General features: G+C 34.4%; 1 protein-coding gene across 2 annotated transcripts in view; it reads left to right on the top strand.

The window, feature by feature from the left end:
* The window catches only part of Ten-m (teneurin transmembrane protein Ten-m), a 175220-nt gene that overhangs the window by 110432 nt on the left and 36838 nt on the right, over positions 1-27950 (top strand). For both annotated transcript variants that reach the window (XM_070649070.1, XM_070649069.1), the window contains exon 3: positions 16048-16242. In XM_070649070.1, the coding sequence (XP_070505171.1) occupies positions 16048-16242 (195 nt within the window). The remainder of the gene's footprint in view (positions 1-16047; positions 16243-27950) is intronic.

The raw sequence follows: 27950 nt of genomic DNA, 5'->3' as shown, positions 1-27950 counted from the left end.
GAGGTTATTTTCCCAATTTTTGAGGTTATGTCCTCATATTTTTGAGGTTATGTCCCCATATTTTTGAGATTATGTTTCCAAATTTTTGAGGTTAAGATCCCTAATATTTTAGGTTATGTTCCACATTTTAGAAACCAAATTTTTTAAGTGGTTCCAAATTTTTGAGGTTATGTTCCAAAATTTTGAGGTTATATTCCAAATTCTTACAATTTTTCTCAGTTCCGCACCCTAAAACCCAGCACAAAATCGTCAATAAACTAACAAATTCTTTCCTCATTTTGTTGCACAAAGTCAGTTACTCAATTCATTTCATCAATTTGACAACAAACTTTTCTATACATTTTACTATAGCTATTGTTGATCCATCAGCAGCTCGATTGCATGCTTGCTGTGCTGGATATTTTCATTCATTTTCATTTATCTCAAAGAAGAGAAAAGTATCAAAAAGTTTATTGGAAATGATGGGGGAGGGGGGTGGGGGTAGGTGGGGTAAAGTAGTGTTGTGCATGCTATGCAGCATAACTATTTAATTTAATGATTATTCATCATTGTTCGGGGTAAAGTTTTTAATCAAATTTGAATAATTTTTGTCAAGTCACTCGGATGGACATCCAGCATATTGTCCCACAGCATCAATAAAAAAAGTTTCAAGAATCTTCAAAACAATTTCAAAACTTTTTCAAATTTGTCTTTACATTTCAATTATTTTTCTGTTTAATTAAATGAGAAATCTTGTAAGAATTTTGTGTTCGAGGCCTGCACCGGGGGGTGGCAGGGGGTAATCAGATGAGGGTGGGGTGGCCGAAAAAATCGGGAAATATTGAGCAAATTGAAGAGTTTTCTCAAAAAATCGGTGTGGAAGCTTAATCAAATCTTTCATCCTTGTTGAAAATCTTCATTTTGAAAATTGACGACCAAAAAAAGGAGCAAAAAGAAATTGAACAACCGACAGCAATATATCCACCTGAGCCATCCATGTAACGCATGGATACGAAAATAAATGAAATTTTTGTTGCTTCTTTTTTCGGTTTTTTTGGTTTTTTTTTTTTGTTTGAGTGAAGTTTAAGAACGTTGTGAATGTTGGGTGGGTTGTTGAATGCTGAGAGGTCATGTCATGGGGGGATTATGTGAATGTTGGATGTATGAACGAGAAATTTTGCAACTTTAACCTTAAAATTCATATTCTTAAATTAGAAATTTTAAAGGTAACCTCAAAATTCAAAATATTAACCTTTAAATTTAGAATCCTAACCTCAAAATTCTGAATTATAACCTCAAAATTCACAACTTTAACCTCAAAAATTCATAATTCTAACCTAAAAATTCAGCAATTTAACCTAAAAATTCATAATTATAACCTAAAAATTCACAATTTAACCTCAAAAATTCACAATCCTAACCTCAAAATTCACAATTCTAACCTCAAAATTCACAAATTTAACCTCAAAGTTCACAATTTTAACCTCAAAATTCAAATTTCTAACCTTAAAATTCAGCAATTTAACCTCAAAATTCACAAATTTTACCTCAAAATTCGCCATTTTCACCTCAAAATTCACAATTCTAACCTCAAAATTCCCCAATTTAACCTCAAAATTTAGAATCCTAACCTCAAAGATCACAATTTTAACCTCAAAATTCACAAATCTAACCTCAAAATTCAAATTTCTAACCTCAAAATTCAGCAATTTAACCTCAAAATTCGCAATTTTCAAAACAAAATTCACAATTTTAACCTCAAAATTCAAATTTCTAGCCTCAAAATTCACAAAATTAACCTCAAATTCCAAAGTTCTAACCTTAAAATTCAAAAATTTAACCTCAAAAAATTCATCACTTTAACCTTAAGCTCTTAAGTCGTCCACAATCATCTCCCATCCATCAATATCTACAACATCCATATCCATTCTGAATCATTTTCTAGTAATCGACAATCAAATCAACGTAGAAAAATGATTAAAGTATCCAGAACAGCTTCAAGGATAAAAAAAAGGATAAAAATCACCCAGACGACGACAATTTTAAGTTTACAAGCAATGATGACGACGACGATAAAAAATGGAATTGAAAGGAAATGTTGCAGCATTGCATCCATGAGATGTGATCATAAATAATATTTTTCTCGATGGATAGATGCTGCTTTTTTTATTAAATCTCATTTTTTTATCCATCTTATTGCTCGCTTATTTTTTTCAATTTTCTTTCGATGTCAAATGGCAATTTATCATCCCATTTCTGATGCACAATGTTAAAGGGACACATACTTGAGAATGTACATAGATAATTTTTCATCTTTTTCATTCCTTTTTTTACTTTTTGTGTGTCTGGGAGAAGAGTTTGGATTTGAAATGCGGGGCATGGATGTGCACATAGGGGTGGATTGAGAGTTGGGATATTATGGGTTATTATCAATCAAAATTTGAGAAATCTGGATGAATATTGGGAAATATAATCAAGATTTAAATGGAATTCAGGTAGAATTCAACTTTGTCAGAATTTTGGCAGAAATCGAAAAATCGAATAGAATTCTATCAATCAAGTTTCTTAGCGGAATTTGAAAAGTCAGGTAAAATTCTGTCAAATCTACTAGATATTTAGCAAAAATAAAAAGAAGTCGGATGAAATTCTGGAAATTGGGTCCGATAATTAGCGGAATTTAAACAATCAAGCAAAAATTTAGCCGAATTCAGTCATAATTTCACCGTTTTGTCTAGATTAAAAGCACAAAAATTAGAAGAAATGAGGCAGAATTTGATTATGACTAGACCTTAAGCTGAATTTGACAAAAATCTGTCAAAAATTTAACATAATTTGTAAAAAAAAATAACCTGGCAAAATTCTAGAATTTTGTCCAGATTTTTGGTAGAAATTTGACACTTTAACCAGAGTTTTAGCAGAATTTGATGAAAATCTGGAAGAATGTTAGAATTTTGATCAAAAATTTAGAAAAATTTAGATAAAATCTTATAAACTTTCAACAATTTGGAAATTTTGCCGAATTTTAACAGATTATGATTAAAATTCTGGCAAAATTCTTGCAATTTGGTCTGATATTTAGAAAAACTTGGAAAAATCAGGATCTTTAAATTTTAGCAGACATTTATCCGATTTTGACGAAAATCAATTATAAATCTGGAAATTTAGTCAGATTTCTAGAAAGAATTGAGTGATAAATTAGGCAAATTTCTAGAAATTTTAGTTGATTTTTACCAGAATTTGACAAAATTTAGGTAGAATATCAGAAATTTGGTCAAATATTTAGCAGAAATTAAGAAAAAATCAGACAAAATTCTGGCAATTTTGTCAAAATTTTAGCACAATTTGACAAAAATCAGGCTAAATTTTGGGAATTTGATGAGATTTTCAGCAGTATTTGTCAAAAATCTGGTAAAATTCTAGCAGTTTAGTCCGATTTTTAGCAGTTTTGAATAACAATCATACATAATTCCAAATATTTAGTTAGATAATTAGCAGAATATGACAAAAGTCAGATATTTATGAGATTTTAGCAGAATCGCGGCAATTTGGTCAAATTTGAAGCAACATTTGGATAAAATCAAGTAGAATTCTGTCAGTATGGCCAGATAATTAGCAGATTTAGGCAAGCTTTCTAGCAGAACTCTGAAAATCAAGCATTGTTCCAGCACTTGAACAAGTTAATTAGCAAAATTATCAAATATCTATCAAAATTCGATTACCATTGACCAAATTCCCATCCAAAATCCATTAAAAACCCTTCAAGAATCTGGCAAATTTTCAATAGTTATCCACCAGCACACCTATAGTCATCACTCTATAAAATAAGTACCCTCAAGACGTCAATTCCAAATCTCTACCATCTCAGCACAAAGAAGTGTATAAATTCGAATAAAATAAAAAAAAAGGAAACGAAATCAACATTTCCTGCATCCTTTACGAACATCCAGCCATCCTCACACCCCCCACCTTAAAATTTCAATTTTCATACATGTCGCATATGAGTTGAGCTGCTGGTGCTGCCTTAAAAAAATCGACACAAAATTTTTTTATTGAATTTTTTGTCGTTGCAGCACAAAAAAAAGAGAATTTTAAAGCAGCAGCACAAAAAAAGGGACATAGATGACATAGAATGATAACAAACATTACAATTTCGATGCTTAAAGGACACATTTATGTCCAAAATAATATATAAATCTACCTGACATGCCAACTTGATATTTTCTTCTGTGTGAGGCCTTATCTTGATCCATTTAGAAGCTACGGACGCACTTAAAACCTTTTTTTCCTTCCATTTTCTTCCTTTTCGACTATCGATTATCCATAAATGAAGAGAAAAAAATTGCTGACAAAAGTCGTAAGAAATTGCAATATCCACTCAGCCATTGCTAAATACTATCAATATCTATCCTTTTTCGGATGCAGGGATGGACATATGTGATTATTGTGAAGGGATGAGGGAAGGGGTATATCAATGGCTATCGTATAGAGCAGTCGTGGACAATCTTTGGTGCCACATTTTAGTGGTAAGCTTCTAAAGGAGCCACATGACGTAAGGTTCATGACATTTTCAGACTAATTCGACAGCATATAGGTTGATGACCACTGTTAAAGAGAGTTGATCTAGTGAGTTTGTCCCTCACCTTGACCAAAGAACCAAGAAATCAAATGACAAATTGGAGAGTTAAGCTGATTATTATAAATATTTTCAATCCATTGGCAGTTTTAAGACTCAAAATAGAGAAAATTTGCTGAAATTTGTCAAAAAATAGAAGAAATAACTCAAATTAAGCCTTTTGCTGAACTACTTATTAGCAAAGTGTGTCTTAGTTAGGAGCTTTAAAGCAACGTCCTTTCCTAACTCAGACACTATGGGTTCATTTCTGTCTCGAGCCTTGTCCATTTTTCCCCATGGATACATTCCTGATTCAATGATTTCTCTACAAAATTTACTCAAAATAGTTCAAATTGGTTAATTGTTCCAAGATACAGCACATGACAAGCGTGACTATGGAATTGTGACGGACTTAAAACAAATCCGGTTGGATGTAACCCAGGCTGTAGATTGTGTATCGATCAACCCGTTTGTGCTATTCCGAAGAAATCAGTACTAACATATTCCTGAAATACACCTATTTCTAAAGATGCTTGAAGAGTATATTAATGCCATCCAGCAGAAAACCCTTTAGATCTTTTAGTACCCCAACTCTGGTTCTCGCCAGCCTCTGACTCTCTAGATGCCCATCTATATGAACATACTTAATGAATTCCGTATCGCTTATTTAGCGCCCCGATCATGTGAGCTCCGTAACATGATTGAAATGAAATGTGATGGACCCAAGCGATACGTAGCTTCCGAATGTTCTCTAACCAAAACCAACACCAATCACCACTAGTAACCCAACCCTGCCAATATATGATATGAACCGATTACGAAAATAGCAATCGTCTTACATTTCTTCCTCCTTTTTTCACAAGTTCATCTTTATTTAATTTAATTTTCTATCGTTTCCATTTTTCCTGCTGGTGCCTCTCACTTGGCACACGATGCGCATTCCATAAATAGGGATTCAAATTCGATTTGATGCTGTTTGCAGGAACAAGATTTTTGTGATATATTTTGTGGAATAATATTTGTAAAATTTATAGATTGCACTTTAATTGGATTCTTGGAAGTACTGTGACTGTAAATGGTCAATTTTTTTGTGCTTACTGAGACATTTTCAAAAAAAAGGTCATGAAGATCAAGATAAGAGTAATTGAATTTTGTGCACAGACATGCAACATGTTCGATTTAATTATTGTATGTTGTTTACTGAACAGATAAGGATGTAGACTATGTTTAAGTATAAAGTGTATTGACTTTGTACGACTGTCGATTGAGAATGTTTTAATTTAAAGATTGAAGGGTATTTGTGGCGAGATTTGTTAATGTTAGGGTGGGTTTGAGAGTTTATATTGGGAATTTAATACATTTGGTCAGAATTTGAGAGGAAAATGTGACTTTCTGCTCAATTTTTAATCTGAATTTAATTGGATTTTTATAACATTCGCTCAGAATTTTGTTTTTTAGTCAAATTTCTGTCAGAATTTTCAATTTTCGCAATTTTGTCAGAATTTGATAAGATTTTAAAAATCTGCTATAATTTGGCCATTTCGGTCAATTTTTTGTCAGAATTTGGATGTTTTTGCTAAAAAATTTGGGCAGAATTTTATAGAATTAATCAGAAAATCAGCTAGAAAACTGGACATTTTGGTCAAATTTATATCAGAATTTAGATCATTTGCAAGCAATTCGTTCGGAATATTTGAAATCCGCTGGAAAATTAACCATTTTGGTCATATTTCTGTCAGAATTTAGAACATTTCAACCAATTTGATCGGATTTTAGTAAAATTTCAAAAAATCCGTTATTAATTTAGTCAATTTGCTTATATTTCAATCAGAATTTGGAGTTTTAGCTAGCAATTTGGTGAAATTGATGAAAATTTAGTTAATTGCGTTGCGATTAGTCAACAATTGTGAAATTTGACAGCAGATTCAATTTTACTTACTTACTTAGTCATACAGATCAATTGTGATCCATGACCTCTCTGCAGTTGTCGTCTGAAGCTGACTCTATCGCTATCTATGGCTTGCCAATTGGTCATTCTCGTGATCTTTTGCCATCTTCACAGTCTCACTTGAAGTACTTATTAATGGGATCTTCTACAATTCTTCCGGGAACTCCCGCATAGTCATGGGTTGTCCAATGTTATCTCGGGTAGTTCCGGATAGTCGGAAGCGATTAGTCAGCACATCCTGTACTAAACAGGTCCTTGGTTCACACAATCCCATTATGTGACCTGAATGTACGGTATCTACCCCGAAATGAGACTGGTACTTGCTGGAGTTCAACTAAAAGCAGCATAAAGTCACATTCATTGCACATTATCCACCTTTAGGAAACCAACGATTCAATTCTTATTTACTTTTCACATATAGTTGACTATTACATCCATTAAACCTCTCCCATTCCACATTCTATACATACATAAAGATATTAAATTGATCCCCAAAAGAAATCTCTTAAAAATGCACCAAAAATACCCCAAAAAATAACATTCAATTGACATTCCCCTAATACAGTATTTATTTCCACGTGTAATTCCTCCTTATCCATTCCAATTCCGTTCCTTCAAACATTCTACGTGTATCCATGAATCCATTCCAAATAAGTCGATTGATAAATTGAACTTCCTATGTATTTACAGTGGATATATGTGCTGAATATGAGCAGAAAAATAAGAAAATTAAGTGGGGTTGGACGTCACTCACTCCCTTCCTTCCCTCCGTCCGTCCGTTGACTTTTAAAAATAAGGAAAAAAAACAACTTTTTGCATTTGCAACCCCTCGAAAAAAGGCAGTCACAGGACTTGACTTGAAATGTGCATCATCAATTTATTGGCATCATAATAAATTCTTTAATAAATTCCACTCACGATTTATTGTGATGCGATTGGATAGTCGGATAGATTATATAGAGGAAAATAAGGTAGGAAAATAGCTACGGCCGATTTTCATTCATGCAATGTAATTTTCAGTTAATTTACTTTTTCCGGAGCATCTTTAGTGGATAGAGTTACATGTAGGGGGTTGTATAGGTGGTGTGGAATGTTTTTTTAGGTTAGATTATTGAGTTTTTTGAGGTTATGTGGATGGATTTTGAGGTTAAATGTAATAATTATCTCTTTTTTAAGGTTACGTCAAGGTTAAGTAAATCAACTTCGAGTTTGCGGTTCCATTTTGAGGTTAAACAACTCAATTTTGAGGTTAAATGTCCAGATTTTAAGGTTAATTGTCCAAATTTTGAGGTTAAGTGTCCTAAATTTGAGGTTGATTATCACAATTTTGAGGTTAAGTGTTCAAATTTTGAGGTTAAGCTTCCAAATATTTAGGTTAAGTGTCTAAATTTTGAGGTTATGTTTACAAATTTTGAGGTTAAGTGTCTGAATTTTAAGGTTATGTATCCCAATTTTGAGGTTAAGTATCCAAATTTTGAGGTTAAATTTCCAAACTTTGAGGTTACGTTTCAAATTTTAAAGTTAATTGTCCAAATTTTGAGGTTAAGTGTCCCAATTTTGAGGTTAAGTGTCCCAATTTTGAGGTTAAGCTTCCAAATTTTGAGGTTAAATTTCCCAATTTTGAGGTTAAGTGTCCAAATTTTGAGGTTAAATGTCCAAATTTTGAGGTTAAAAATTCCATATTTTGAGGTTAAGTATCTCAAATCTCTAACTTTCTTCCCATCCAGTCATCATCCCCCTCTATCCAATAATAATTTACCCAAACACGTTGTTTGCAGATTCCAATCTCAAGTCATGGATGAGGGAGTGAAGTTGAAAAAAAAAATATTAATCGAAAAAATTGCTTATGTCGTAAAGTGATGAGGCTAATCAAGATAAATATACCGGGTCGAGTTGTTACCATATATAAATATATATTCATGCATGACGTCATGGGCGCTTCTTGAATTTTAAAAAATACACAAACACATTCACGACTCATTTTTACAGGTGAATTAAGACTGCTTATTTTTAAGTTATTTTTTTTTGTACCTCCAAGTCAGGTAAAAATGACAAAAAAAAAAAATTTCTTTTATATTCCACCAGCGTCTATCAAAATGTGATGCTATAAAACTGTGTGTATCCACTTAAACTTGCTCTTTTTTTTCGGGTTATTTCGTTGTGTCGATGATTTTTTTCTTCTTTTTTAGTGTGTACGGACTTCTGAGTGGCGCTTGTAAAATTTTGGAATTATTGATGAGCTGCTCTCATAATGTGAAGTTTATGTGGATTCTTTTTGGCTGAAGGACTGAATTTTTTTTTTTTTGGGTATTTGGAGTCGCATCTTGAGGGATTGAGAAGAAATGATGATGGAAGAATGTTACATTTTTGATAAAGTTTCTTGTTTTTTAAAGCTGTTGAGGCTTTAAGACTTTTCAAGGTTTTAAAGAGATTTTTTTAAAACAACACATCCCATTGCCGCGTGGAAGTTTGAAACAATAATACATATTGCCACGCGGAAGTTCAAGAATTGTCAAAACGATTTTAAAGAGTTTCAAGGTGATTTGAATGTGATATGAGGCTGAGTTAAGGCTTTAGACATTATCATATCTCTTGGTCATTCACTATTATACATTCAAGTAGATTTCGGTGTTCTTCGGTTGTTTTCGGTGGTCTTCGGAGGTCTTCGGAGGTCTTCGATCGTCGTCGGACGTCTTCGGACGCCGTCGGTCATCTCCGGCCATCATCGGTCGTCCTCGGTTGTCTTCGGTAATCTTCGTTCGTCTTCATTCGTTTACGGTCTTTTTCAGTTGTTTTCTGTCGTCTTCGGTCATCCTAAGGCTTCTTCGGCCCTCTTCGGTCTTCAATACTTTACCAACTTAATCAATTGCACTCAACCTCAAATAAAGCCACAATCCTACCAAAATAATCCATCATATAAAGCAGCACATAAAAACATGTCCTTGGATTACTGTTGACAGATATTAATTTATTCCCATAAATTTGACCTATTGGGTTTTCTGGCCTGTATTGAAAATATTACTGCGGTTCAATATTGTACATGATTTATGTTTGAACAAATCAATATCGAACAATATTTATGTGACAATTTGGGATACAGTATATCAATTTGAAACAGGAATTGAATTTATTTTGAGGATTTTCAATTGACAGCTTTAGTGTGGGGAGTAATTTGTAATTTTGGGGGGTGTCGGGCATGGGCTGATGGTTTGCATTTTAGATGCGCAGGATTGCAATTTTGGACTAATATTATTTGAATATCAAATGGCCGAAGACCGAAGATCGAAAACCGAAAACCGAAAACCAAAGAACGAAGACAAATGAAGAAGCCCGAAGACAATCGAAGACAAACGAAGAAGCCCGAAGACAATCGAAGATAAACGAAGGCTACCGAAAACTCCCGAAGACAAACCGAAAATGTCCGAAGACAAACGAAGGATCCGAAGATTACCGAAGACAGCCGAAGATGACCGAAAACTACCGTAGACTTACGAAGACATACCGAAGACGCCCGAAGACAAATCGATGACTTCCGAAGATACCCGAAGACAAAACGAAGACTTTCGAAGATGCCCGAAGACAAACGAAGTCTACCCAAGACAACCGAAGACAGCCGAAGACTACCGAAGATCGAAATTGATTGAGACTGAAAGTCACATTTAACCTCACAACTCACCAAACAACTACAAATCTAATTTCATTACCCACTCCACATTCCACACAGAAGTCCATTCATCATATCCATCAACCAATTCTTCCCTCACTCTTTTTGTCACTTTTTATTATTATTAGCCTTCTACAAAAGCGTCAAAATGAATTATCGGCATCATCAAATGAAAATGACATGATTTTGAATTCCGTTCGGTTAATATTCATTCCCATTGTCTCTCATTTCTGTGTTACTTGTACATGTTGACAATTCTTCTTCTTCACATCCATAAAGATTCTTTTTTTTTGTTTTAAAAAAATCAAGTCAAAATTGAGGCTATGACTTGACGTTGTCTTTTTACGAGTTAAACGTGACTTCCAACCAGCCCATTAAGCATTCAACTACGCTCCATTTCCAATTCCAAATGTTTGTACATTTTTTTTATGACGAATTGACATTGATACTCAACATATCATATACATAGATACTCAAAATGGATATGATGCAATTTGTTAGTTCGGTACCGGATTTTCATTCTTAATGATGTGTCCATCGAGAGTTGATGTACGTGATGAATCCATTACAAGTCGTCCATTCCGTTATTCACCTCCTTACTATGCTTACTGACTGATGTTCAGTCGCACATCACGCGAACGTGTAAAAATATCTTTTATAATCTTAACTTTCTCTCTTTATGTCATGATGTTCGTGTTGATGAGACTTTTGGGAGGGATGGGATGGAGGGGCGGCAGTTGATTTTTTTTTTGGGAGATTAAAAGGTAGGAAGACTTTTTGAGGTTAGGAAATGAAGGATGGAAAAGTGATTTTGGGGGATTTTAATGGTTTGGATTAGATTCTTTAAAATTTGAACTAGATTTATGAAAGGAGGTACTAGATTTTTGGAGATTAGTGCTAGATTATTGTATTTCAGTACTAGATTTTTGAAGTTCAGTACTAGATTCATAAAATTCAGTACTAGATTCTTGAAGTTCAGTGCTAGATTCATAAAATTGAGTACTAGATTCTTGAAGTTCAGTACTAGATTCTTGAAATTGAGTACTAGATTCTTGAAGTTAAGTACTAGATTCTTGAAGTTCAGTACTAGATTCTTGAAGTTTAGTGCTAGATTCTTGGAAAGTATTAGAATCTTAAATTATCTTACTAGATTCTTGAATTGTAGTACTAGATTTTGATAGTGAAGTACTAGATTTTGAAAGTGTAGTACTAGATTATTCTCAATTTCAACAATTCAACCACCAACACCATCCACATCACCTCAAACAAGCCCCAATAATTTCCTAATAATCTCACGTTTCAAATGACATTCAATAATCGGCAATAATTCACCACCGCAGAACCTCTATCACCCAAACAGCAACAACAAAAAAAATGTAATTCTCCTGTGGCTTAACATTCATTTTTCTCTCTCTCCTTTTTCTACTTTCCAAGTCATCTTCGGTTGTCGTTTGATTTAAGGACGAAAAAAAAAGGCATCGAAAAATAATAAAAATAATAAAAATTTGGAAATGAAAAAAAGCTCAAATGGACAGGGTGGAGAGAAAACAAGATTCATGACGTTTAATGGCAAATCAATTTTCTTTTCATGGAACTTCTTTGTGTTGTTGTTGTTGGCTGTAGATGCTGCCTTTTTGTGAGGCTGTAAGGAACTAGAAATGAATGAAAAAAATTGACTTTTTTTGCCTCAATTTTTTGTTTTCATTTTTTGGTTGGGGATGGATGGACGATTGTACTAGTTGAATGAACTTGTTAGCCTTTTACAGGTCAGGGGGGTATGCATGGGGTTGGGGGAGGGTTGAGGTCAAACCCTTGCCTTACTTTTTGGAATATAATTCTCAATTTTGATGGATTTTTTATGAAAATTGTCCTAAAATGCCTTCTTACATTTACCATTCCCCTTCTACCCCGGGGTAGACAACACCCCTGATACACAAGGGGGTAAGAGGGTCAACCCTTCCTCGACTTTTTTAATAAAATTCTTAATTTTGATGGATTTTTGGTGAAAAATGTTCCAAAAAATTCCAAAATTTTGGTTATAACCCTTCTACCCCGGGCAGGCTACACCCTTGATCCCTAGGGGTATATTGGAGTAATACCCCTCCCCCATTTTTTGTGAAAAATTCTTCAATTTTCTTGGAATTTTTTAACAAAAATTTCCAAAAATCCGCCTAAATTTTTGCTATAAAACCCAGTATACCCTTTCTACCCCAGTGCACCCCACACCCCTTATTCATCCACATCACCATCAAGTGCTCATCTCAGCCATTACAGTCATGGCATTAAGATTGGATAGATAATGCCTTTTATTTGACCAAACAATATATTCTATAATGATGACAATTTCATACAATGCAATGCTCATCCTTCATTGATTCAATTCCTTTATTTCTCTCGGTTCTGTTCTCATCTTCAATATTATTATCATTATTGGATGGCTAGGATTGCATTTGGGTTTCGGAAAATACGTTTTGTGTGTATTTATTTTGTTGAAATGAAAGGAAAATAAGAAAAAAGGATAAAAAAATATGATTTGGTGGAGATGAGGAAAAATTAAAGGATTTTTGTGCTGTAGGCGCATTAATCGAGTGAGTTTGGGTTGATGTGTGGGCTGATTTTGGGTCTTTGTGGATGATGTTGAGGTGTAATTGGATTTGTGGTAATTTTAGCGTAAAACTAAGGAAAATTTGATAAAGATTGAGCAAAATTTGACAGAAACTGAGCAACACTTGACAATAACTGAGCAAAACTTGACGATAACTGAGCAACACTTGACAATAATTGAGCAAAATTTGACAGAAACTGAGCAACACTTGACAATAATTAAACAACACTTGACAAAATTTGAGCAAAATTTGACAATAATTGAGGAAAATTTGACAGAAACTGAGCAACACTTGACAATAACTGAGCAACACTTGACAAAAATTGAGCAACACTTGACAAAAATTGAGCAACACTTGACAGAAATTGAGCAAAATTTGACAATAATTGAGGAAAATTTGACAAAAACTGAGCAACACTTGACAAAAACTGAGCAACACTTGAGGAAAACTGAGCAACACTTGAAAAAACTGAGCAACACTTGACAAAAAAGGAAAAATTAAATTAAAAATTACAAAACATTCATCTAAAGCTCCTCAAAAGACACCAAAATCTTTAAACTAATCAAAACATCACTCAACATTTCTCAAAAAATAAATTAAAATTCCAAATCCATCTCAATTCCATCACATCCATAGCCCAACAGCTAATTTCTTTATCAAGTAATTACAACTTTCACTCAACCCACCTAAAAATCATCGAAACAAGACTATTTAGTGTCTAAATGCTGTCTACCTGACATGTCTTCATAACAAGCCATAAATGGATATAAAGTGTGGATTTCGTGGGATTCTAATAAGCTTTAAAAGACCTAATTTCCATCAATTTTTCACTTTCACATTCTATGGCTGAATTTACATAATAAGAAAGCTGACTTAATACCTCGTCGACTAATCCGACAGCTACTAAACCTGTCAAGTATAGACACACATCGATCAATAATTGCAGACAATCAGCCACACACAAAGTCATATCCATTGTAAATATTGCATTGCACTGTTATTGAGGAGATGAAGTGCTTCATTGAATGGAAAACCGATGATCGATTATTGGATTATTTTCTTTATATTTATCCCTTCGGCCTCCCATTGACTTCCTTTCTTATTCTTTTTTTTTTGTGCTGCCTGCTTTTTTTTGCCATTCTTCTCTTTTTTTCAAATGCAAAAACCCTCAGTCGTAATCCTTTTTTTGTGTGTATTTGTGTGTGTATTGGATATTGTGTATGGAATGTTGTTAGCATAAGGGGGTGCTGCTCAGATTTTTTAGGTGATTATTTGCCGAAATATTGAAAAAATTTAGGGAAAATTGGAGGAAAATTGAACAAAAACTGAGAAAATTTGAAGAAAAATTGAGAAAATTTGAAGGAAAATTGACCAAAAATTGAGAAAATTTGAAGAAAATTGACCAAAAATTGGGAAAATTTGAAGAAAATTGACGAAAATTTGGGAAAATTTGGAGGAAAATTGACGAAAAATTGGGAAAATTTGAAGAGAATTGAAGAAAATTGAAGAAAAATTGAGAAAATTTGAAGAAAATTGACGAAAAATTGGGAAAATTTGGAGAAAAATTCAGAAAATTTGATCAAAAATTGCCTAAAAATTGCCCCAAAGTTACCACAAACCCCTTCCAGCTCCACATCCCATCTCCGCCCAACCCCAGCTCCACCAACCCCCATCCTTCCCTCAAATCCCCAACATTATCCATTACTTCCCATCCTTAAACTCCTTTCAATTGCGCTTGAATGGCACACACCATACCACACCCACCCCCACACAAGCACATACAAATGGAATATATAAGTTATTATTCATTATTATTGGAAATCTTTTTATTTTTTTTCAAATTTTTCCTTTTCAGGAAAAACTTTTTCACTTTTTGTTGGGATCGAAAAGAAAAATTGAATAAAAAAATAAAATTTTCCGAGTGAATATATAATTTGTGTGTGGGGAAAATTGATTGTGGAGGGTTTGGTGAAGGATGAAGATTTTGAGGAGTTATTGAGTTAGATTGAGACCGAGACTGGGACAGGGACCAGGACAGGGACCAGGACAGGGACCAGGACAGGGATCAGGACTGGGACCAGGACAGGGATCAGGACAGGGACCAGGATTAGGATTGGGACCGGGATTGAGACTGCGATTTGGACCCAGACTTAAACCCTGACCGAAAATCCAAGTGAGTTCTTCAATCTCGACTTGGCTTCCTTCTCTTGAACCCCTTTTGATTGACTGGATCGAGCATTTTGTCCAATTTCAAGGATTCGCCCCAATCAGCATGTTAGTTGATTACAGTCAAATAGGAGAGCTACACCTAAGACGGCTTGTGTTGCTTAGGATGCAAGCCAATTCCTTGTAGTGTCCATAAAGCTTCAAATTAGACTCAACCTTGAATAAGTCACAACAAATCCCAAATCCATTCATATCACTCAGCCTTAGCTTCCTATTACTCATACTTACTTACTTACTGGAACCATTCTCCGACTTGAAGCCTAGTTTATTACAAGAGGCCTTCCATCTGACTCTGTTACTGGCCAGAACACAAAGCTTTCTTGGTTCCTATTAGCCATATAGCTTCTAATAGCCAAATAGCTTCTATATTCCATCCTATTCCCGAAAATTGCACAAAAAATCAAATCTTTTTTTATTTTTGTATCCTCAAAGCAGCGTCAAAACAGCAAAAAAAAAAGTAATTTAAAAAAATCCTGAAAAAAATTAAATTTTATTGTACAACTACTTTGGGAGTAATTTTGAATGAATTTGAATAATGATTATGGTAATGATGATGATTTTACGCATAATCGTGTAGCCTCCGGACGGTCATTGAAAAAAATAACATTTTCTTCTCATATAGATCAGTGCTGGTCAACCTTTTTTGTGGTATGGTCCAACTTTGGATCAAAGTCGCATAAGGCATACGGTTCATGACACTCAAGTGTTGCGTTGGTCACAGTTTGGATCAGTGCTGGACAACCTGTGTGTCGCGGCACCTCCAAATAATGTAAAAATGCCATAAATCGCATGCTGCGTACCTTTTTTTTCAATCCTTACCACCAAAGTGTGCCCCAGAATTAAAGGTTGTCCACCACTGACTTATACAGCACATACATCCGAACGACATTTTTTTGAAAATTCAGCTTTGTTATTCAGGCTTGTGGCTCGTGTCTCTAATTATTAATTGACATCATGTACAAGTCATACAGGAACTTACTAATCACATCATCTCTTTTTTTGTCATTCACAGGATGTCTTATAGACGGTTCACAATCACACATAAATGCACCAGAGGTGCCGCCTAGAAATCCAACAATGAGTCGAATGAATGGACGTGTACAAGGCATAGCCAATGATTTAGATATGGATTTTGAGCCATCATGTTTAGTACGAACACCTTCAGGCAATGTTTATATACCATCGGGTAATCTTACGACTAACAAAAGTAAGCAACTTTAATGTATTATAGACTATTATGGATGCAGTGGTGGACAACCTTTGTGCTGTGGCACATCTTGGTGGTGAGTCTTGACTGAAACCGCACACGACGTATGGTTTATGGCATTTTGAACAATTTTTAGTGTTCCGCGGCACACAGGTTGATCATCACTGATCTAAACTGTGTGTAGCTGTACACTTGTGTTGATGCTTTGGTCCAGACTTGCAATCAAGGTGTGCCGTGCAGTGCATAGGTTGCCCACAACTGCTTTATGGGGTGACCCCACTCCATACCACATGATACACATGCTTATAAGAGCTCTTAAAAGTTTAAAATGGAAAGGTTATTGATATAAATTTTAGTAGGCTTTTGAAATTAAAATTTGAAATTATGTACAGCAGCATGTGAAATCAAATATCCTCGAGGAAAAGTTTTTGGATAACTTTTAACGTATAAGATGCATATAGGAGGGGGTGTCAGGGGTGTATTAAGGAGAAAGAGGGGCGAGAAAGGGGGAATGGAGTCAATTTGCGGGCATATCCTGTCCTTTATTCAATTTTTTAGGGTTTTTTTGTGAAATTAATTCAAAACTCCTTATTTTGTCCAATTTTGTTACATATTTGAATCCACACTATTTGTGGATGAAGGGGGAAGATGGAGAACGAAAGAGGGGCTTGGCTGAGGCGGAGTTCAGCGAGTGTTTTAGTATGAAACTCAAAAATTTGAGGGACTTGAAAAAGTCTAATAAATTGAAGACTTTTGTCCAAAGCACAGCAGAAACTTGAGCCCAAATCAAACTTCAGACACTATCCAAGAGTGTCAAAGACCCAGATAGTACCCACAGTGACAAACCCCATTGATACTACCCCGGGGTAGCAAACCTATTTCCTTAATTTTTGGGAAACATTCTTCAATTTTCTAGGATTTTTCGTGATTTAAAATCCAAAACTCCCAATTTTTATCAAAATAGAGGGGACGAGTTTTGACCCTCAAACCCAACCTCCTCCATGAATACGCCTCTGGACCTCAATCCAGAATTGACTGGACTTCATTGAGTCCAGAATATTAAGGAGTCTGTCTTTATTTAGAGTCCAGTCGAGTCCGACTTCAGGAATCCTGCCTACCCTCCTTTTTCCTTGGATACCCCCTTCCTTCCCCCTCAATACACCCCTCTTATGCATTCTCATACATGTGTTGATTTGGTTCTTGTAAATATTTAGATTTTCTACAAAATTGTTTAAGATTAAGGATAAGTTTTAAGGAAAAGTTTGTGGGATTTCTGATTGATGTAATCTTAAGCAAATATTGAGACGGTAATGAAATGTGTGTTGTGTGCTGTGTGTTGGATGGATGTGTGTATGTTATGTGATATATCAGATGAATATTGATGAAGTTATGTGATTTATGTAATTATTGGAATGGATCTGCCATTTTGTATTGGGGATGGTAAAGGTGATTGTTGGAATGAGGGTTAATTTGGGTTGGTGGGGGTTAAGGTGGACGTTGGACTGGCTTATAGGGTTAAGGCCATTTTAAGGATGCTGTCGGGATTAGAACAGGGTGGATTTATAGAATCTGAACAATTGCCTGCTTTTTTCAGCGGAATTGATCCAAAAAATGCTAAAATTTGCCATATAAATTGCTATATAACCTCATACCCCTCACCCCAAGTGGAACACCCTCCATCCATACCACAATCAACCGCACAGCCTCCCCCAACAGCTCTACTAATAAGACTAAGAATTATTATCGTCACACCAGCGTGACTTAATCGACAACCGAGAAATAAAATGAGCCAAAAAGTTCATTTGCAGAACAAAAAAAAGAAAAAAAGGAAGAAAAAAATCAAACGTTTGACTGCCGATTAATTTCATTTCCACTACCCTGGGAAATATAAAAAATAAAAAAAAAATGTCGCTGCGGGTGAGAGCAGCTACGGCAAAAGCTATGGATACAAATTATCCAATTTGGAAATCAAAATGTGAAAGCTTCTTTCTTCCTACCCCACACATTCGATTCTGTGTTTTTTAGCCTTTTTTTGTGTAGCTTTTCAGTCAGGATGAAAATAAAAAAAATTCTCACACATTTTTGTGGAATTGAGCTTGATGAGGAAATGAATAAAGTTGGTCTTTATATGGTGTTTGGATGAGTATTTTGGAGGGGGATTTAAATGGGGTTTAGTCTAGATTAGGCATGCAGACCCGCCGAATGATTGCTCTCTTCTGCTTCAGTGTAGTTTGATACCCAATACCCCTGGATACACCCCTTGTTCATCAAGGGAATCAGTAATAGCAAACCTTGGTAACTAAACTAGATTAAAATCATAGATGATTTACAATTCGTGGCATTTCCAACAATTTTTGACGTCACATTTGTGTGCCACTACACATAGGTTGCCCACTACTGATCTAAATTGTATCTCTTATAATACTAACCTCGAAAAGTGCGCATTGGGTGCGTATTATACACCAAAAATTAGCTTTTTTTCCATTCATTTCCAATTTTTGCACTTTTTATTTCATTTAATTTGAAATAAATATTTTTTTTTCCTTGTAAGTTCATGTACATCCATTCATCCTTCCTCTCTCTGTTTTTCCACAATATTCTGTTTTTTTTAAACCAAGCACTTCAATCTATTTTGTAATTGGAAAAGTTAGAAGTAAAATTTTTCTCCATCCTCATCTTTCACAGACTTTTTTTCTGTTTTTTCTTGGTGAGGTTTCAATTGATGTAAAAGGAAAAACAGAAGGAAAAATTTTCATGAAAAATCATCAAAAAGAAGAAGGAAAAATTTCACTTCCTTTGAGTTTAAAGCAAAAAAAGTCTAAAACAATTTTTTTAATTAAAAAATTTTCTTGCTTGCTATGATTAATTTTTGTGAGGAATTGAAAATTGATTTTTTTTCTAGTTGGGGATCAAGGATGGATGTTTAGGCTATAATTGATCAATTAAAGGCAATTCTTTGGTTTCTATACACAAAAAAAAAGATGGAATTTTTTGAAGAGGATTTAATTGAAAAAATAAGCTTTTTTTGGTACTGACATGTTTGGACTTCTTGGGAGATTTAATGGGGTTTGAGCATATATGATGTCAATTTAAGCTTACAGTGTAATCCAGAGACTGGGGAACAATATGGCTTAATACTTTAGTACCCAATAATCCCAACTGTGACTCATAATTCACTCATAATCTAGTTCTAGTTACAAATCTCATTTCGGTTCGTGTATTGGGTGCAGTCTTGGGGTCTTTGGCATGATTCCAATGATGAGGCACTTCTACTCGAATTCACGACAATTGCCAGGATTCCATTTTGAACTCTGATTCCCAAAATCCATCCAATTCTGCTCCAAAGATTGCCAATTCTGATTTGAACTTTGATGAATTTTAGACGTCACTTCCAAATAAACCCCAAAAAAATTCAAATCCTTTTTATTCAAATTAATCAACTTTCAATGCTTCCAACTCCTGATTATGATGTATACTTAACTTCCGACAAATTCTTCTCAAATTCTCATCCAAAAATTTTCGACACAAGACCTTTAACATGACTGATGATTACAGGACATACACAGTGATTTCACTCATGCTTAATAAGGTTATTAATTATTATTTAATTACACACAAAAAAGAAGCAAAATTTTTTTTAAAAAAATTGATGTTGGATGTCCTGTTATTATGCATCGTTAATTGAGATTAATTTGATCTTATTAAATGTTGTTTAATTAACTTTGATATATGGGACGAATTTTATTGAAATTAATTATTGTTCATTTAATTTTGGACAAGGAATAAAAGAAGGGGGTGGAGGGGAAGAGGGGGTAGGTTGGTTACAAGTAGGGGTTGATCCCGGGATTGAAACCCCCCAGTTACAAGCAGCAACTCAGATTACAAAATTTTACAATTTTATCACAAATTTTGTCAAATTTGTCACTTTTGTCAGGTGTCAGGTGACTTATCTGCTCAATGGCATCAAACCACACACCCCTTAACCTTCTTGACCTCTTACCTCCTTCCAGCTCTCTTACTCATCCCTGATTCATCTCCTAACTGAATTTCTTGCTAAAATCTGCTTTAATCACATGCATCTTAAGTAATGAACTCAATTTTCTAACATTTCAGTTGAAAAAGCCGTTAAAAATTTGAATTTTTCCTGAATTTTCAGCTCAAACTCCACATTTGGCATTGTTTTGACCAAAAAATTCACTAAATCTTTCTTCATCATATCCAATCAATAAATATAAAAATTGTTATGCATGAAATCAAGAATTAATTTTTTTTCCGATCATCCCCTCGAGCTTGTTATAACCTTTCTGTCAATCCTTTTTATTATATGTCTCGAATGTACGAGACAGATTTTTTTTGATAAATATTGGGCGTTCCAACATCGTTCAGCCATCCAAAACAGTTGTCCAAATTGAACAGTGAGTCATTCAAGTTGGGGTGTGTTTGGAAGTTAGGTAATCTGGGGAAATTGAGATTTTTAGACATGCCACTGAAGTGCTTTGGTCAAAAGTGAACCAAAATGACTCAATCAGGAAGCAGAATTTGGATTCAGTAGCAAAATTGCAACTCACACTTACTCTCTTGCTACTCTGTCACCTGATCCTGCTCTACTGTCAACCTTCTCTCAATATCCACCCTACCCACCCTACCCATCCTTCTAGTTCTAGTTTCCCACCTTCAGACCTTCACCCCTCAGATTCCACTCCACGCCTTGCACACCCTTCCCTTTTGCTATTTTGCCCCTGCATCCCCTCCCTAAGCATTACTCAATTTCCAGACATTCCCCAAATCTGCCCTTCTTCCCTTTTCTACTCTGATGGGCCTCCCTATACTCTAGGGACCAAGTCATTGACACACGTTTCATCCGGATGAAAGATTTGTATGAGTCGGATGAAAGCGGATGAAGAGTGTCAATGCCTTGCTAGGGACCCCTCTTTACCCCTCCAAATTCAATTCATATCATCATCCAAATTCCATCCATACACATCTCCCCTATCAAAAACTATCCACCCCCGATAACATAACATACGCGCTAGTAATAATATCTAGATATTTTGCACAAATAAACATAAAGTAAAGGATCTAACGAGACAGAAACGAGGGAAAAAAAAAGAAGTGGAGATAAAAAAGAAGAAAACTTTTAAATGAAGTGATGTAAAAGTGTAGCCCGAGCTGCACAGTGCTAGTGTTCGGGGTGTCAATCCGACGCTACACCAATGAGTCGCTGTGCAACTGCACCGCTATATTGTTGGGAAGACTGAGTGCATCACAAGGAGGGTATGCAGCGATTTTGATGGGAATTTTAGGATTTTAGGGTAAAAACCAAAGGCAAGGGGCTGGTCATCTTGAGTGCAATTTTGAGGGGTTTTATGGAATTTAGACTCAAAAAATAAAAAAAAAAATTCAACAATTTCGTCAAAATTGAGGGACAAGGGGGTTTTACCCTCCCCTAACCCCCCTTGCTCCACCATGACAACCACCCTCTTATGTTACTCGGGTTCCGCATCACATGTAATAGTCTACAGACTCATATATTGCATTCATATTCACTTGATTGTGTTCTTCTCTCTGTCGTCTCTTCTACTTCTGCTGCTGCTCGCATAGAAAAACTGTTGAGGGGGAAAAAGTTTTGAATAAAAAAGAAGTTTTTTTTTTTGAATTGTAAGTAATTACATACATTTAAATTGAAATGAGAAAACTTTTTTTTTCTATTCCTGCTCCTTCCACAATATTTTTGTAGCACAATTTTTAGAGTGATTTGTGAGGATTTAGAGGGTTTAGTTTGGCTGTTGTTCAGGGGAGGGTTGGGGTTGAGGTGAGTTAAGTTTAATTTTTATTCAAATTTTGAGGTTACTTTGAGTTCTGATAGTGAATTCAGCTCAGTTCAGCTCAGTTCAGCTCAGTTCAGCTCAGTTCAGCTCAGTTCAGCTCAGTTCAGCTCAGTTCAGCTCAGTTCAGCTCAGTTCAGCTCAGTTCAGCTCAGTTCAGCTCAGTTCAGCTCAGTTCAGCTCAGTTCAGCTCAGTTCAGCTCAGTTCAGCTCAGTTCAGCTCAGTTCAGCTCAGTTCAGCTCAGTTTAGCTCAGTTCAGCTCAGTTCAGCTCAGTTCAGCTCAGTTCAGCTCAGTCGAGCAGTCGAGCAATCGAGTTGTCGAACAGTCGAGCTGTCAAGCAGTCGAGGCTCTAGTCGAGACTCTAGTCAAGCCTATTCGGGTCTAGTCGGGTTTTGTCGGGTATAGTCGGCCCTGGTCGGGTCTAGTCGAGCTCTAGTCGGGTCAAGTCGAGCCAGACGAGCGGTCGAGCATCAAAACAACCTCAGTCTGAGTCTCGCTCATCCCAAAAAAATGCGCTCTATTCCCATCTTCAACTTGACACTTTTTTTCCTACCAATTTCACATCCTTCCCGCTTCATTTTCATGTGAAATCGGAAACGAAATGAAATGAAATTGCAATAATTTCCAATTTCTTATTCTTCATCTCATTTATACATGCTACACATAGCGTGAAACTTTTGCTGCTTTTTAAGATGATAATGATGATGATATAAATTGTCATTGTTATTTATATTCCATCACTAAAAAAAGACGACAGAGCGAAGTGCGAATGTCGCTGAAATTGTTTTGTTATGTTGCGAAAATTTTCTTTTTTTTGTGAATTTTAAAGGAGGAAAAATAAGGAAAATGGAAATGAATTTTTAAATAGATGCTAATGAAGTGAAGTGATGCGAGTGAATTGAAATTGAGATTGAGGATTGGGTTGGGGAACTTGGGTTGGGGGTGGGGGAGCTGATTGAATGAATTTTGAATAGATTTTGATGATTTTTGAACGGATTTGAGTCAATTTTGGTTAATTTTTAGGCAATTTTTTAGCGTTTAAGTGGAAATTTTGATGAATTTTCAATAATTTTCCTCAATTTTGTTAAATTTTTGTCAACTTTATTAAAAATTTGCTGAATTTTGGAAAATTTTTATGAAAATTCTAGAAATTTTGTTAAATTTGTAAGAATTTTTGGTTAAATTTTCAAAGATTTTCATCAATTTTCCCAATTTTTTGACATTTTTGATCAATTTTTGTCGATTTTCAATCAACTTTCATCACTTTTTATCATTCTGATCAGCTTTGCACTTCCAAAATCCAACCCGTGCTGACCATTCTGAACCGACGAGTTCCGACAAATCCTCAAAATGTCCTGAATTTCTCCAAATATTCTCCGATATCTCACAAACTTCAAAAAGTCTCCCTAGTCAATATTATCCAATTTATCCCTTAACTCACTAATTTACCACAATATTAACTTTATCCAACCCCAATCTAAACTGACCCCTCACGTTAAATCCACACACAAAACTTTCCCAACTTACACAAAAAAATCCTCAAACAATTTTCTTTCAATTCTTCAACTTAAAGGAGCGTAAAATCTCTATCTCTATGCTTTATACTGTATAAAGGCAAAGGAAGAGACTCATTAAATGATATACGGATGAAGAATTGCAAAAAAGGAAATATTAAAGCGTGTAAAGTTGTTTGATTATTGTTTCACATTCGTCAATATGTGTAAGGGGAGTGTATGTGTGTATGTGAGAGTTGAGTTAGTGTTTAGTGTCTATTGAGAACAATGATGGAGAAATGAACTAAGTTTTTAATGAGAAATGTTTGGGATGAATTGGATGGTGCGGGGTGTAGTGGGAATTGGTGGAAAATTAGGAAGAAGATGGAAAATTTGGTGAAATTTGAGATTTTTTTGAGGAAAAATTACGAAAATTTGTCAAAATTGCGAAAAATTCCTCAAAATTTCTTCAATATTCAGCAAAATTTCCACAAAATTCATAAAAAATCGTCAAAATTCTTCAAAAAGTCCACAAAATTGAGGCTTAAATGAGGCCAAATTGATGTCAATTCTCAAAAATTCATCGAAACTTCTTCAAAATTGAAGATAAATTGAACAAAATTCTCCGAAATTTAGCAAAATTTTCACAATTTTGACAAAAATTCTTCATAATTTCCACTTAATTGACGACAATTTGTCAAAATTGAAAGCAATCTTGCTGAAAATTCATGAAAATTCCAAGAAAATTCAACAAAAATTGTGCAAAAGTTTAAATAATTTGACAACTTTGAGGCAAAATTGACTAAATTTTGTCAAAACTCATCAAAATTTCCACGAAATTGGCAAAAATTTCTCAAAATTCATGAAAATTTTTCAAAAGTCATCAAAACCTCCACAAAATTAAAGCAAAATCTTGACGAATTCCTAGAGAATCCAAAAAATTGAGCATAATTTGCATATAAAACTGCATCCATAAATGCATCAAACCCCCCACCACCCCCAAGCTGCATCTACCTCCTTTGCATAAAAAGCCAGACAAATAAATTTCTACATGTGCAGTCATCTGCTGTCGCACAGTCTAACACAGAAAAGCGCACAGCATAAAAAGCAAAAAGCAGCAAAAAAAATGATGTAACAGAGAAAATGTATTCAAAGCATTTTTGTATTATTCATAAGTAGGCAGGCAGTCAGGGAGCATAAAAAAATAAAGAGACTGATACTTGAAATCAAAACATACACAGGAAGCTGAAAGCTGTAAAAAAAGAAGACTGGAAGAACTTTGCACAGTAATGATGAAATAATGGCGGTTCTTGTTGGAAATTTACACATAAAAAATTGGAATTAATTTTTAATGATTAGATGCTGAATTATAAATAAATATTTAAAGGACTTACGGATATTATCATTATTTATTTATTTATTTATTTTATTTATTTACATTCAAGTGGGAAACGTGTGATGTGTACACACAATAATAATCAATAACACCAAAAATGGGTTCTCTATAAATATTGATTCAATATCGTTGCTTTTTGTTGATCCAAACATTTTGTCGATAGTTGCGAATCAATTTTAAATTGTTGACATAACCTTTAGAAATATGTTTGAATTAATTTGATCAATTTTGTGTGTATTGTTCGCTGAATTGAAGGCAAGAAGTCCTAATCTTAAGAATTTGTGACAGTCATGACTTCTATAACCATGAAAAATCCACACATCTGACTAAAAAGATGCATACATAACTTCATATCATGCATTTAGTGATTGATATAATGAATCCCTAAATTACGCACATTCAATCATATAATACGCGCATTGTTCATACAAAAATATGAAATTAATCAAACGTTGTATAATACGCGCATTATCTTCTACCAAATGTATGATTTTTCACTTAAGGTGTATATTCCCTTATATTATGCGCAAATTCTCTTGTATTGTACTCATAGTATCCTGTATTGCACGCAACTTCACTCATATTATGCGAAAACTCTCCTGCATTATGTGTATAAATTTTTTGTCCTATGCGCACATGATCTCATTTAAAATGAATATTTCTTTACTTAAAATGTAATGTAATTTTGTCTTGGATACCGTTCACTTATTACGTATTACATAAAAATCTACTTTTTGAACCCCTTCTTTGTATCAAAGTATTTCCGTCGTTTGGGGTAACCAAAATCTCAATCTCAATCCCTCTCTATCTTAAGAGCATTATATAATAACTTAACAATCTCTTGCATTATTCGTATAGTTATTCACATAGTAACTTAAGACAAACTTGTTAAAATAATACATAGATTTTTTTGTATAATACGCAATTTTCTTCAAATAATACACAAATTCAATCATTTAATACGTAAACTTATGTGTATAATACGCATATGTATGTGTATAATACGTAAAATTCTTTGTATGACACGCAAAGTTCTTTGTATAATACGCAAAATTCTTCGTACAATAAGTAAACTTCCTCGTATAATACGAACATATCTTCACATAATACATTTTTTTCTTATAATACGTAAATTTCCTTACATAATCAATTAAATTTGTGGATTTTATTGTATTAATCGCGTATTATCGTCCATTTCAGACATATTTTTCATATAATAGGACATTCTTTTTACTTGTAAATAATGAAAATTGCAACATAATATCAATAAAATGTATAAAAATCTTGTATAAATGATTAAAAATTTCCAAAGACTATTCAAATTTTCCAAACTAAAAAATCAATTCTAATGATTGATAATTCCAACATCAAAAACTACATAAATTCCACCTTAATTCCCATTAAAAAAATAAAACTCAAAAATCACGAACTCATCAGAACCCCCAACAGAGCTCAACAACATTCATTTTTACAACAAACGGATAGGAAACAAAATAAAAATGCTTTTCCTTTTTCTGTTCCTCTCATACCCCCGCACATCGACAATGTCGCTGCGAAGGATAATGAGAATGAAGGGAAATTCGAATGAAAAACAAAAAAAAAGTAAAAAAGAAAGTAGAAATTGGAAAGGAAGAGAAAAGATTTCATTTTAATGATGTGAACCAGAGAAAATGTTATTTTTTTTTTGTGCCTGCATGCATGTGTGACTGTTGTCTGTGTGTGTGAGACACATGTGTGATTGTATTGGTATGCAAAAAAAAGATATAGAATATTTTAAATCACACGGCGTGTTTCATTCAGTTCCTTTACGTCTCTCATGCTGCCTCATGCTCTTTGAACCGTAAAATATCCCCTGTGAAAATTTACACAATTTTATTACACGTTGATGTTGTGTTGGTGTGGGATTTGGGTGTGTTGGTGAGATTTGAGTCAAGTTGACTTGATTGAATGGCTGTCAAGTTGAATTGAATTTGATTTTTTTGGAGATTTTATGTGATTTTTCTACAATTTTTTTAATAATTTTTCCCAAATTTTCCTAAATTTTCCTTCAATTTTCCCGAATTTTCCTTCAATTTTCTTTCAATTTTCCATCAAAATTTTCAATTTTCCTCAATTTTTCCCATCAAAAACCCAAAACTTCCCCAATTCTCAAACTGCATGAAAATCTTCACATCCATGTGCTCACACATGCGTACAATTGCATGCTCCACAGCTGTGTTGGTGTCGGTGAAATTCCAACAACAGCCAAAATTCTCGCTTTTTTTTTGCAACAAAGCATAAAAAAAAGTTTATTTTTGTTTTCCATTTCTTGTGCCTTAAAAATGACATTTAATGGCTTTATTTCTTGCAATGTCATGTGCTTATTTTTGGATGCTTTAAGGATGAATTTTGGAACTAAATTTTCAAAAAGTTTTTCAAAAAATTTTCAAGGAGTAAATGAGACGATGTGCTGTCATTTTTCTTACTTTATGTCTTATTTATCAGCATTTTTTACGGTCGATATCATTTCCTTGGAAGGAAGTACTTTTTTTGGGGTAGAAGAAGGTTTTTGACGTCTATTTTAAGTCGTGAAGATTGCTTGATATTTCGAGGAATGATGCTGATTAATTGAAGTGTATTTGTGTGATGTTTGGGAGACTTTGTCGTGGATTTTTAACTGCTGATGAAGCATTTTGATAATTAAGATGTTGAATGAATAGAGATAAAGTGTGTCATGTATCTTAAACAGCACATTTGGATAGCAAGAACACAAATTTTAAGACTCGGCTCATTTTGGCTTTGCTCAAATCGGTTCGGCTCAGTTCGTGTTGATTCGGCTCAACTCGGTTCTATTCGATTCAGTTCGGTTAGATTCGGCACATATCGATTCAATTCGGCTCGAATTGGTATGACTCGGTTCATCACGAACTGACTCAGCTCGGCTCAACTCGACCAGAATTGACTTGGTTGCGTTTAGCTCAGCTTAACCTGTCTTGGTTCTTTTCGGCTCGAC

The sequence above is a fragment of the Chironomus tepperi genome, unplaced genomic scaffold (genome assembly GCF_022539635.2).
Source record: "Chironomus tepperi strain 1889 unplaced genomic scaffold, CSIRO-AGI_Ctep_v1 contig_419, whole genome shotgun sequence".
Classification (NCBI taxonomy): domain Eukaryota; kingdom Metazoa; phylum Arthropoda; class Insecta; order Diptera; family Chironomidae; genus Chironomus; species Chironomus tepperi.
This window is presented reverse-complemented; position numbering and strand designations above follow the sequence as displayed.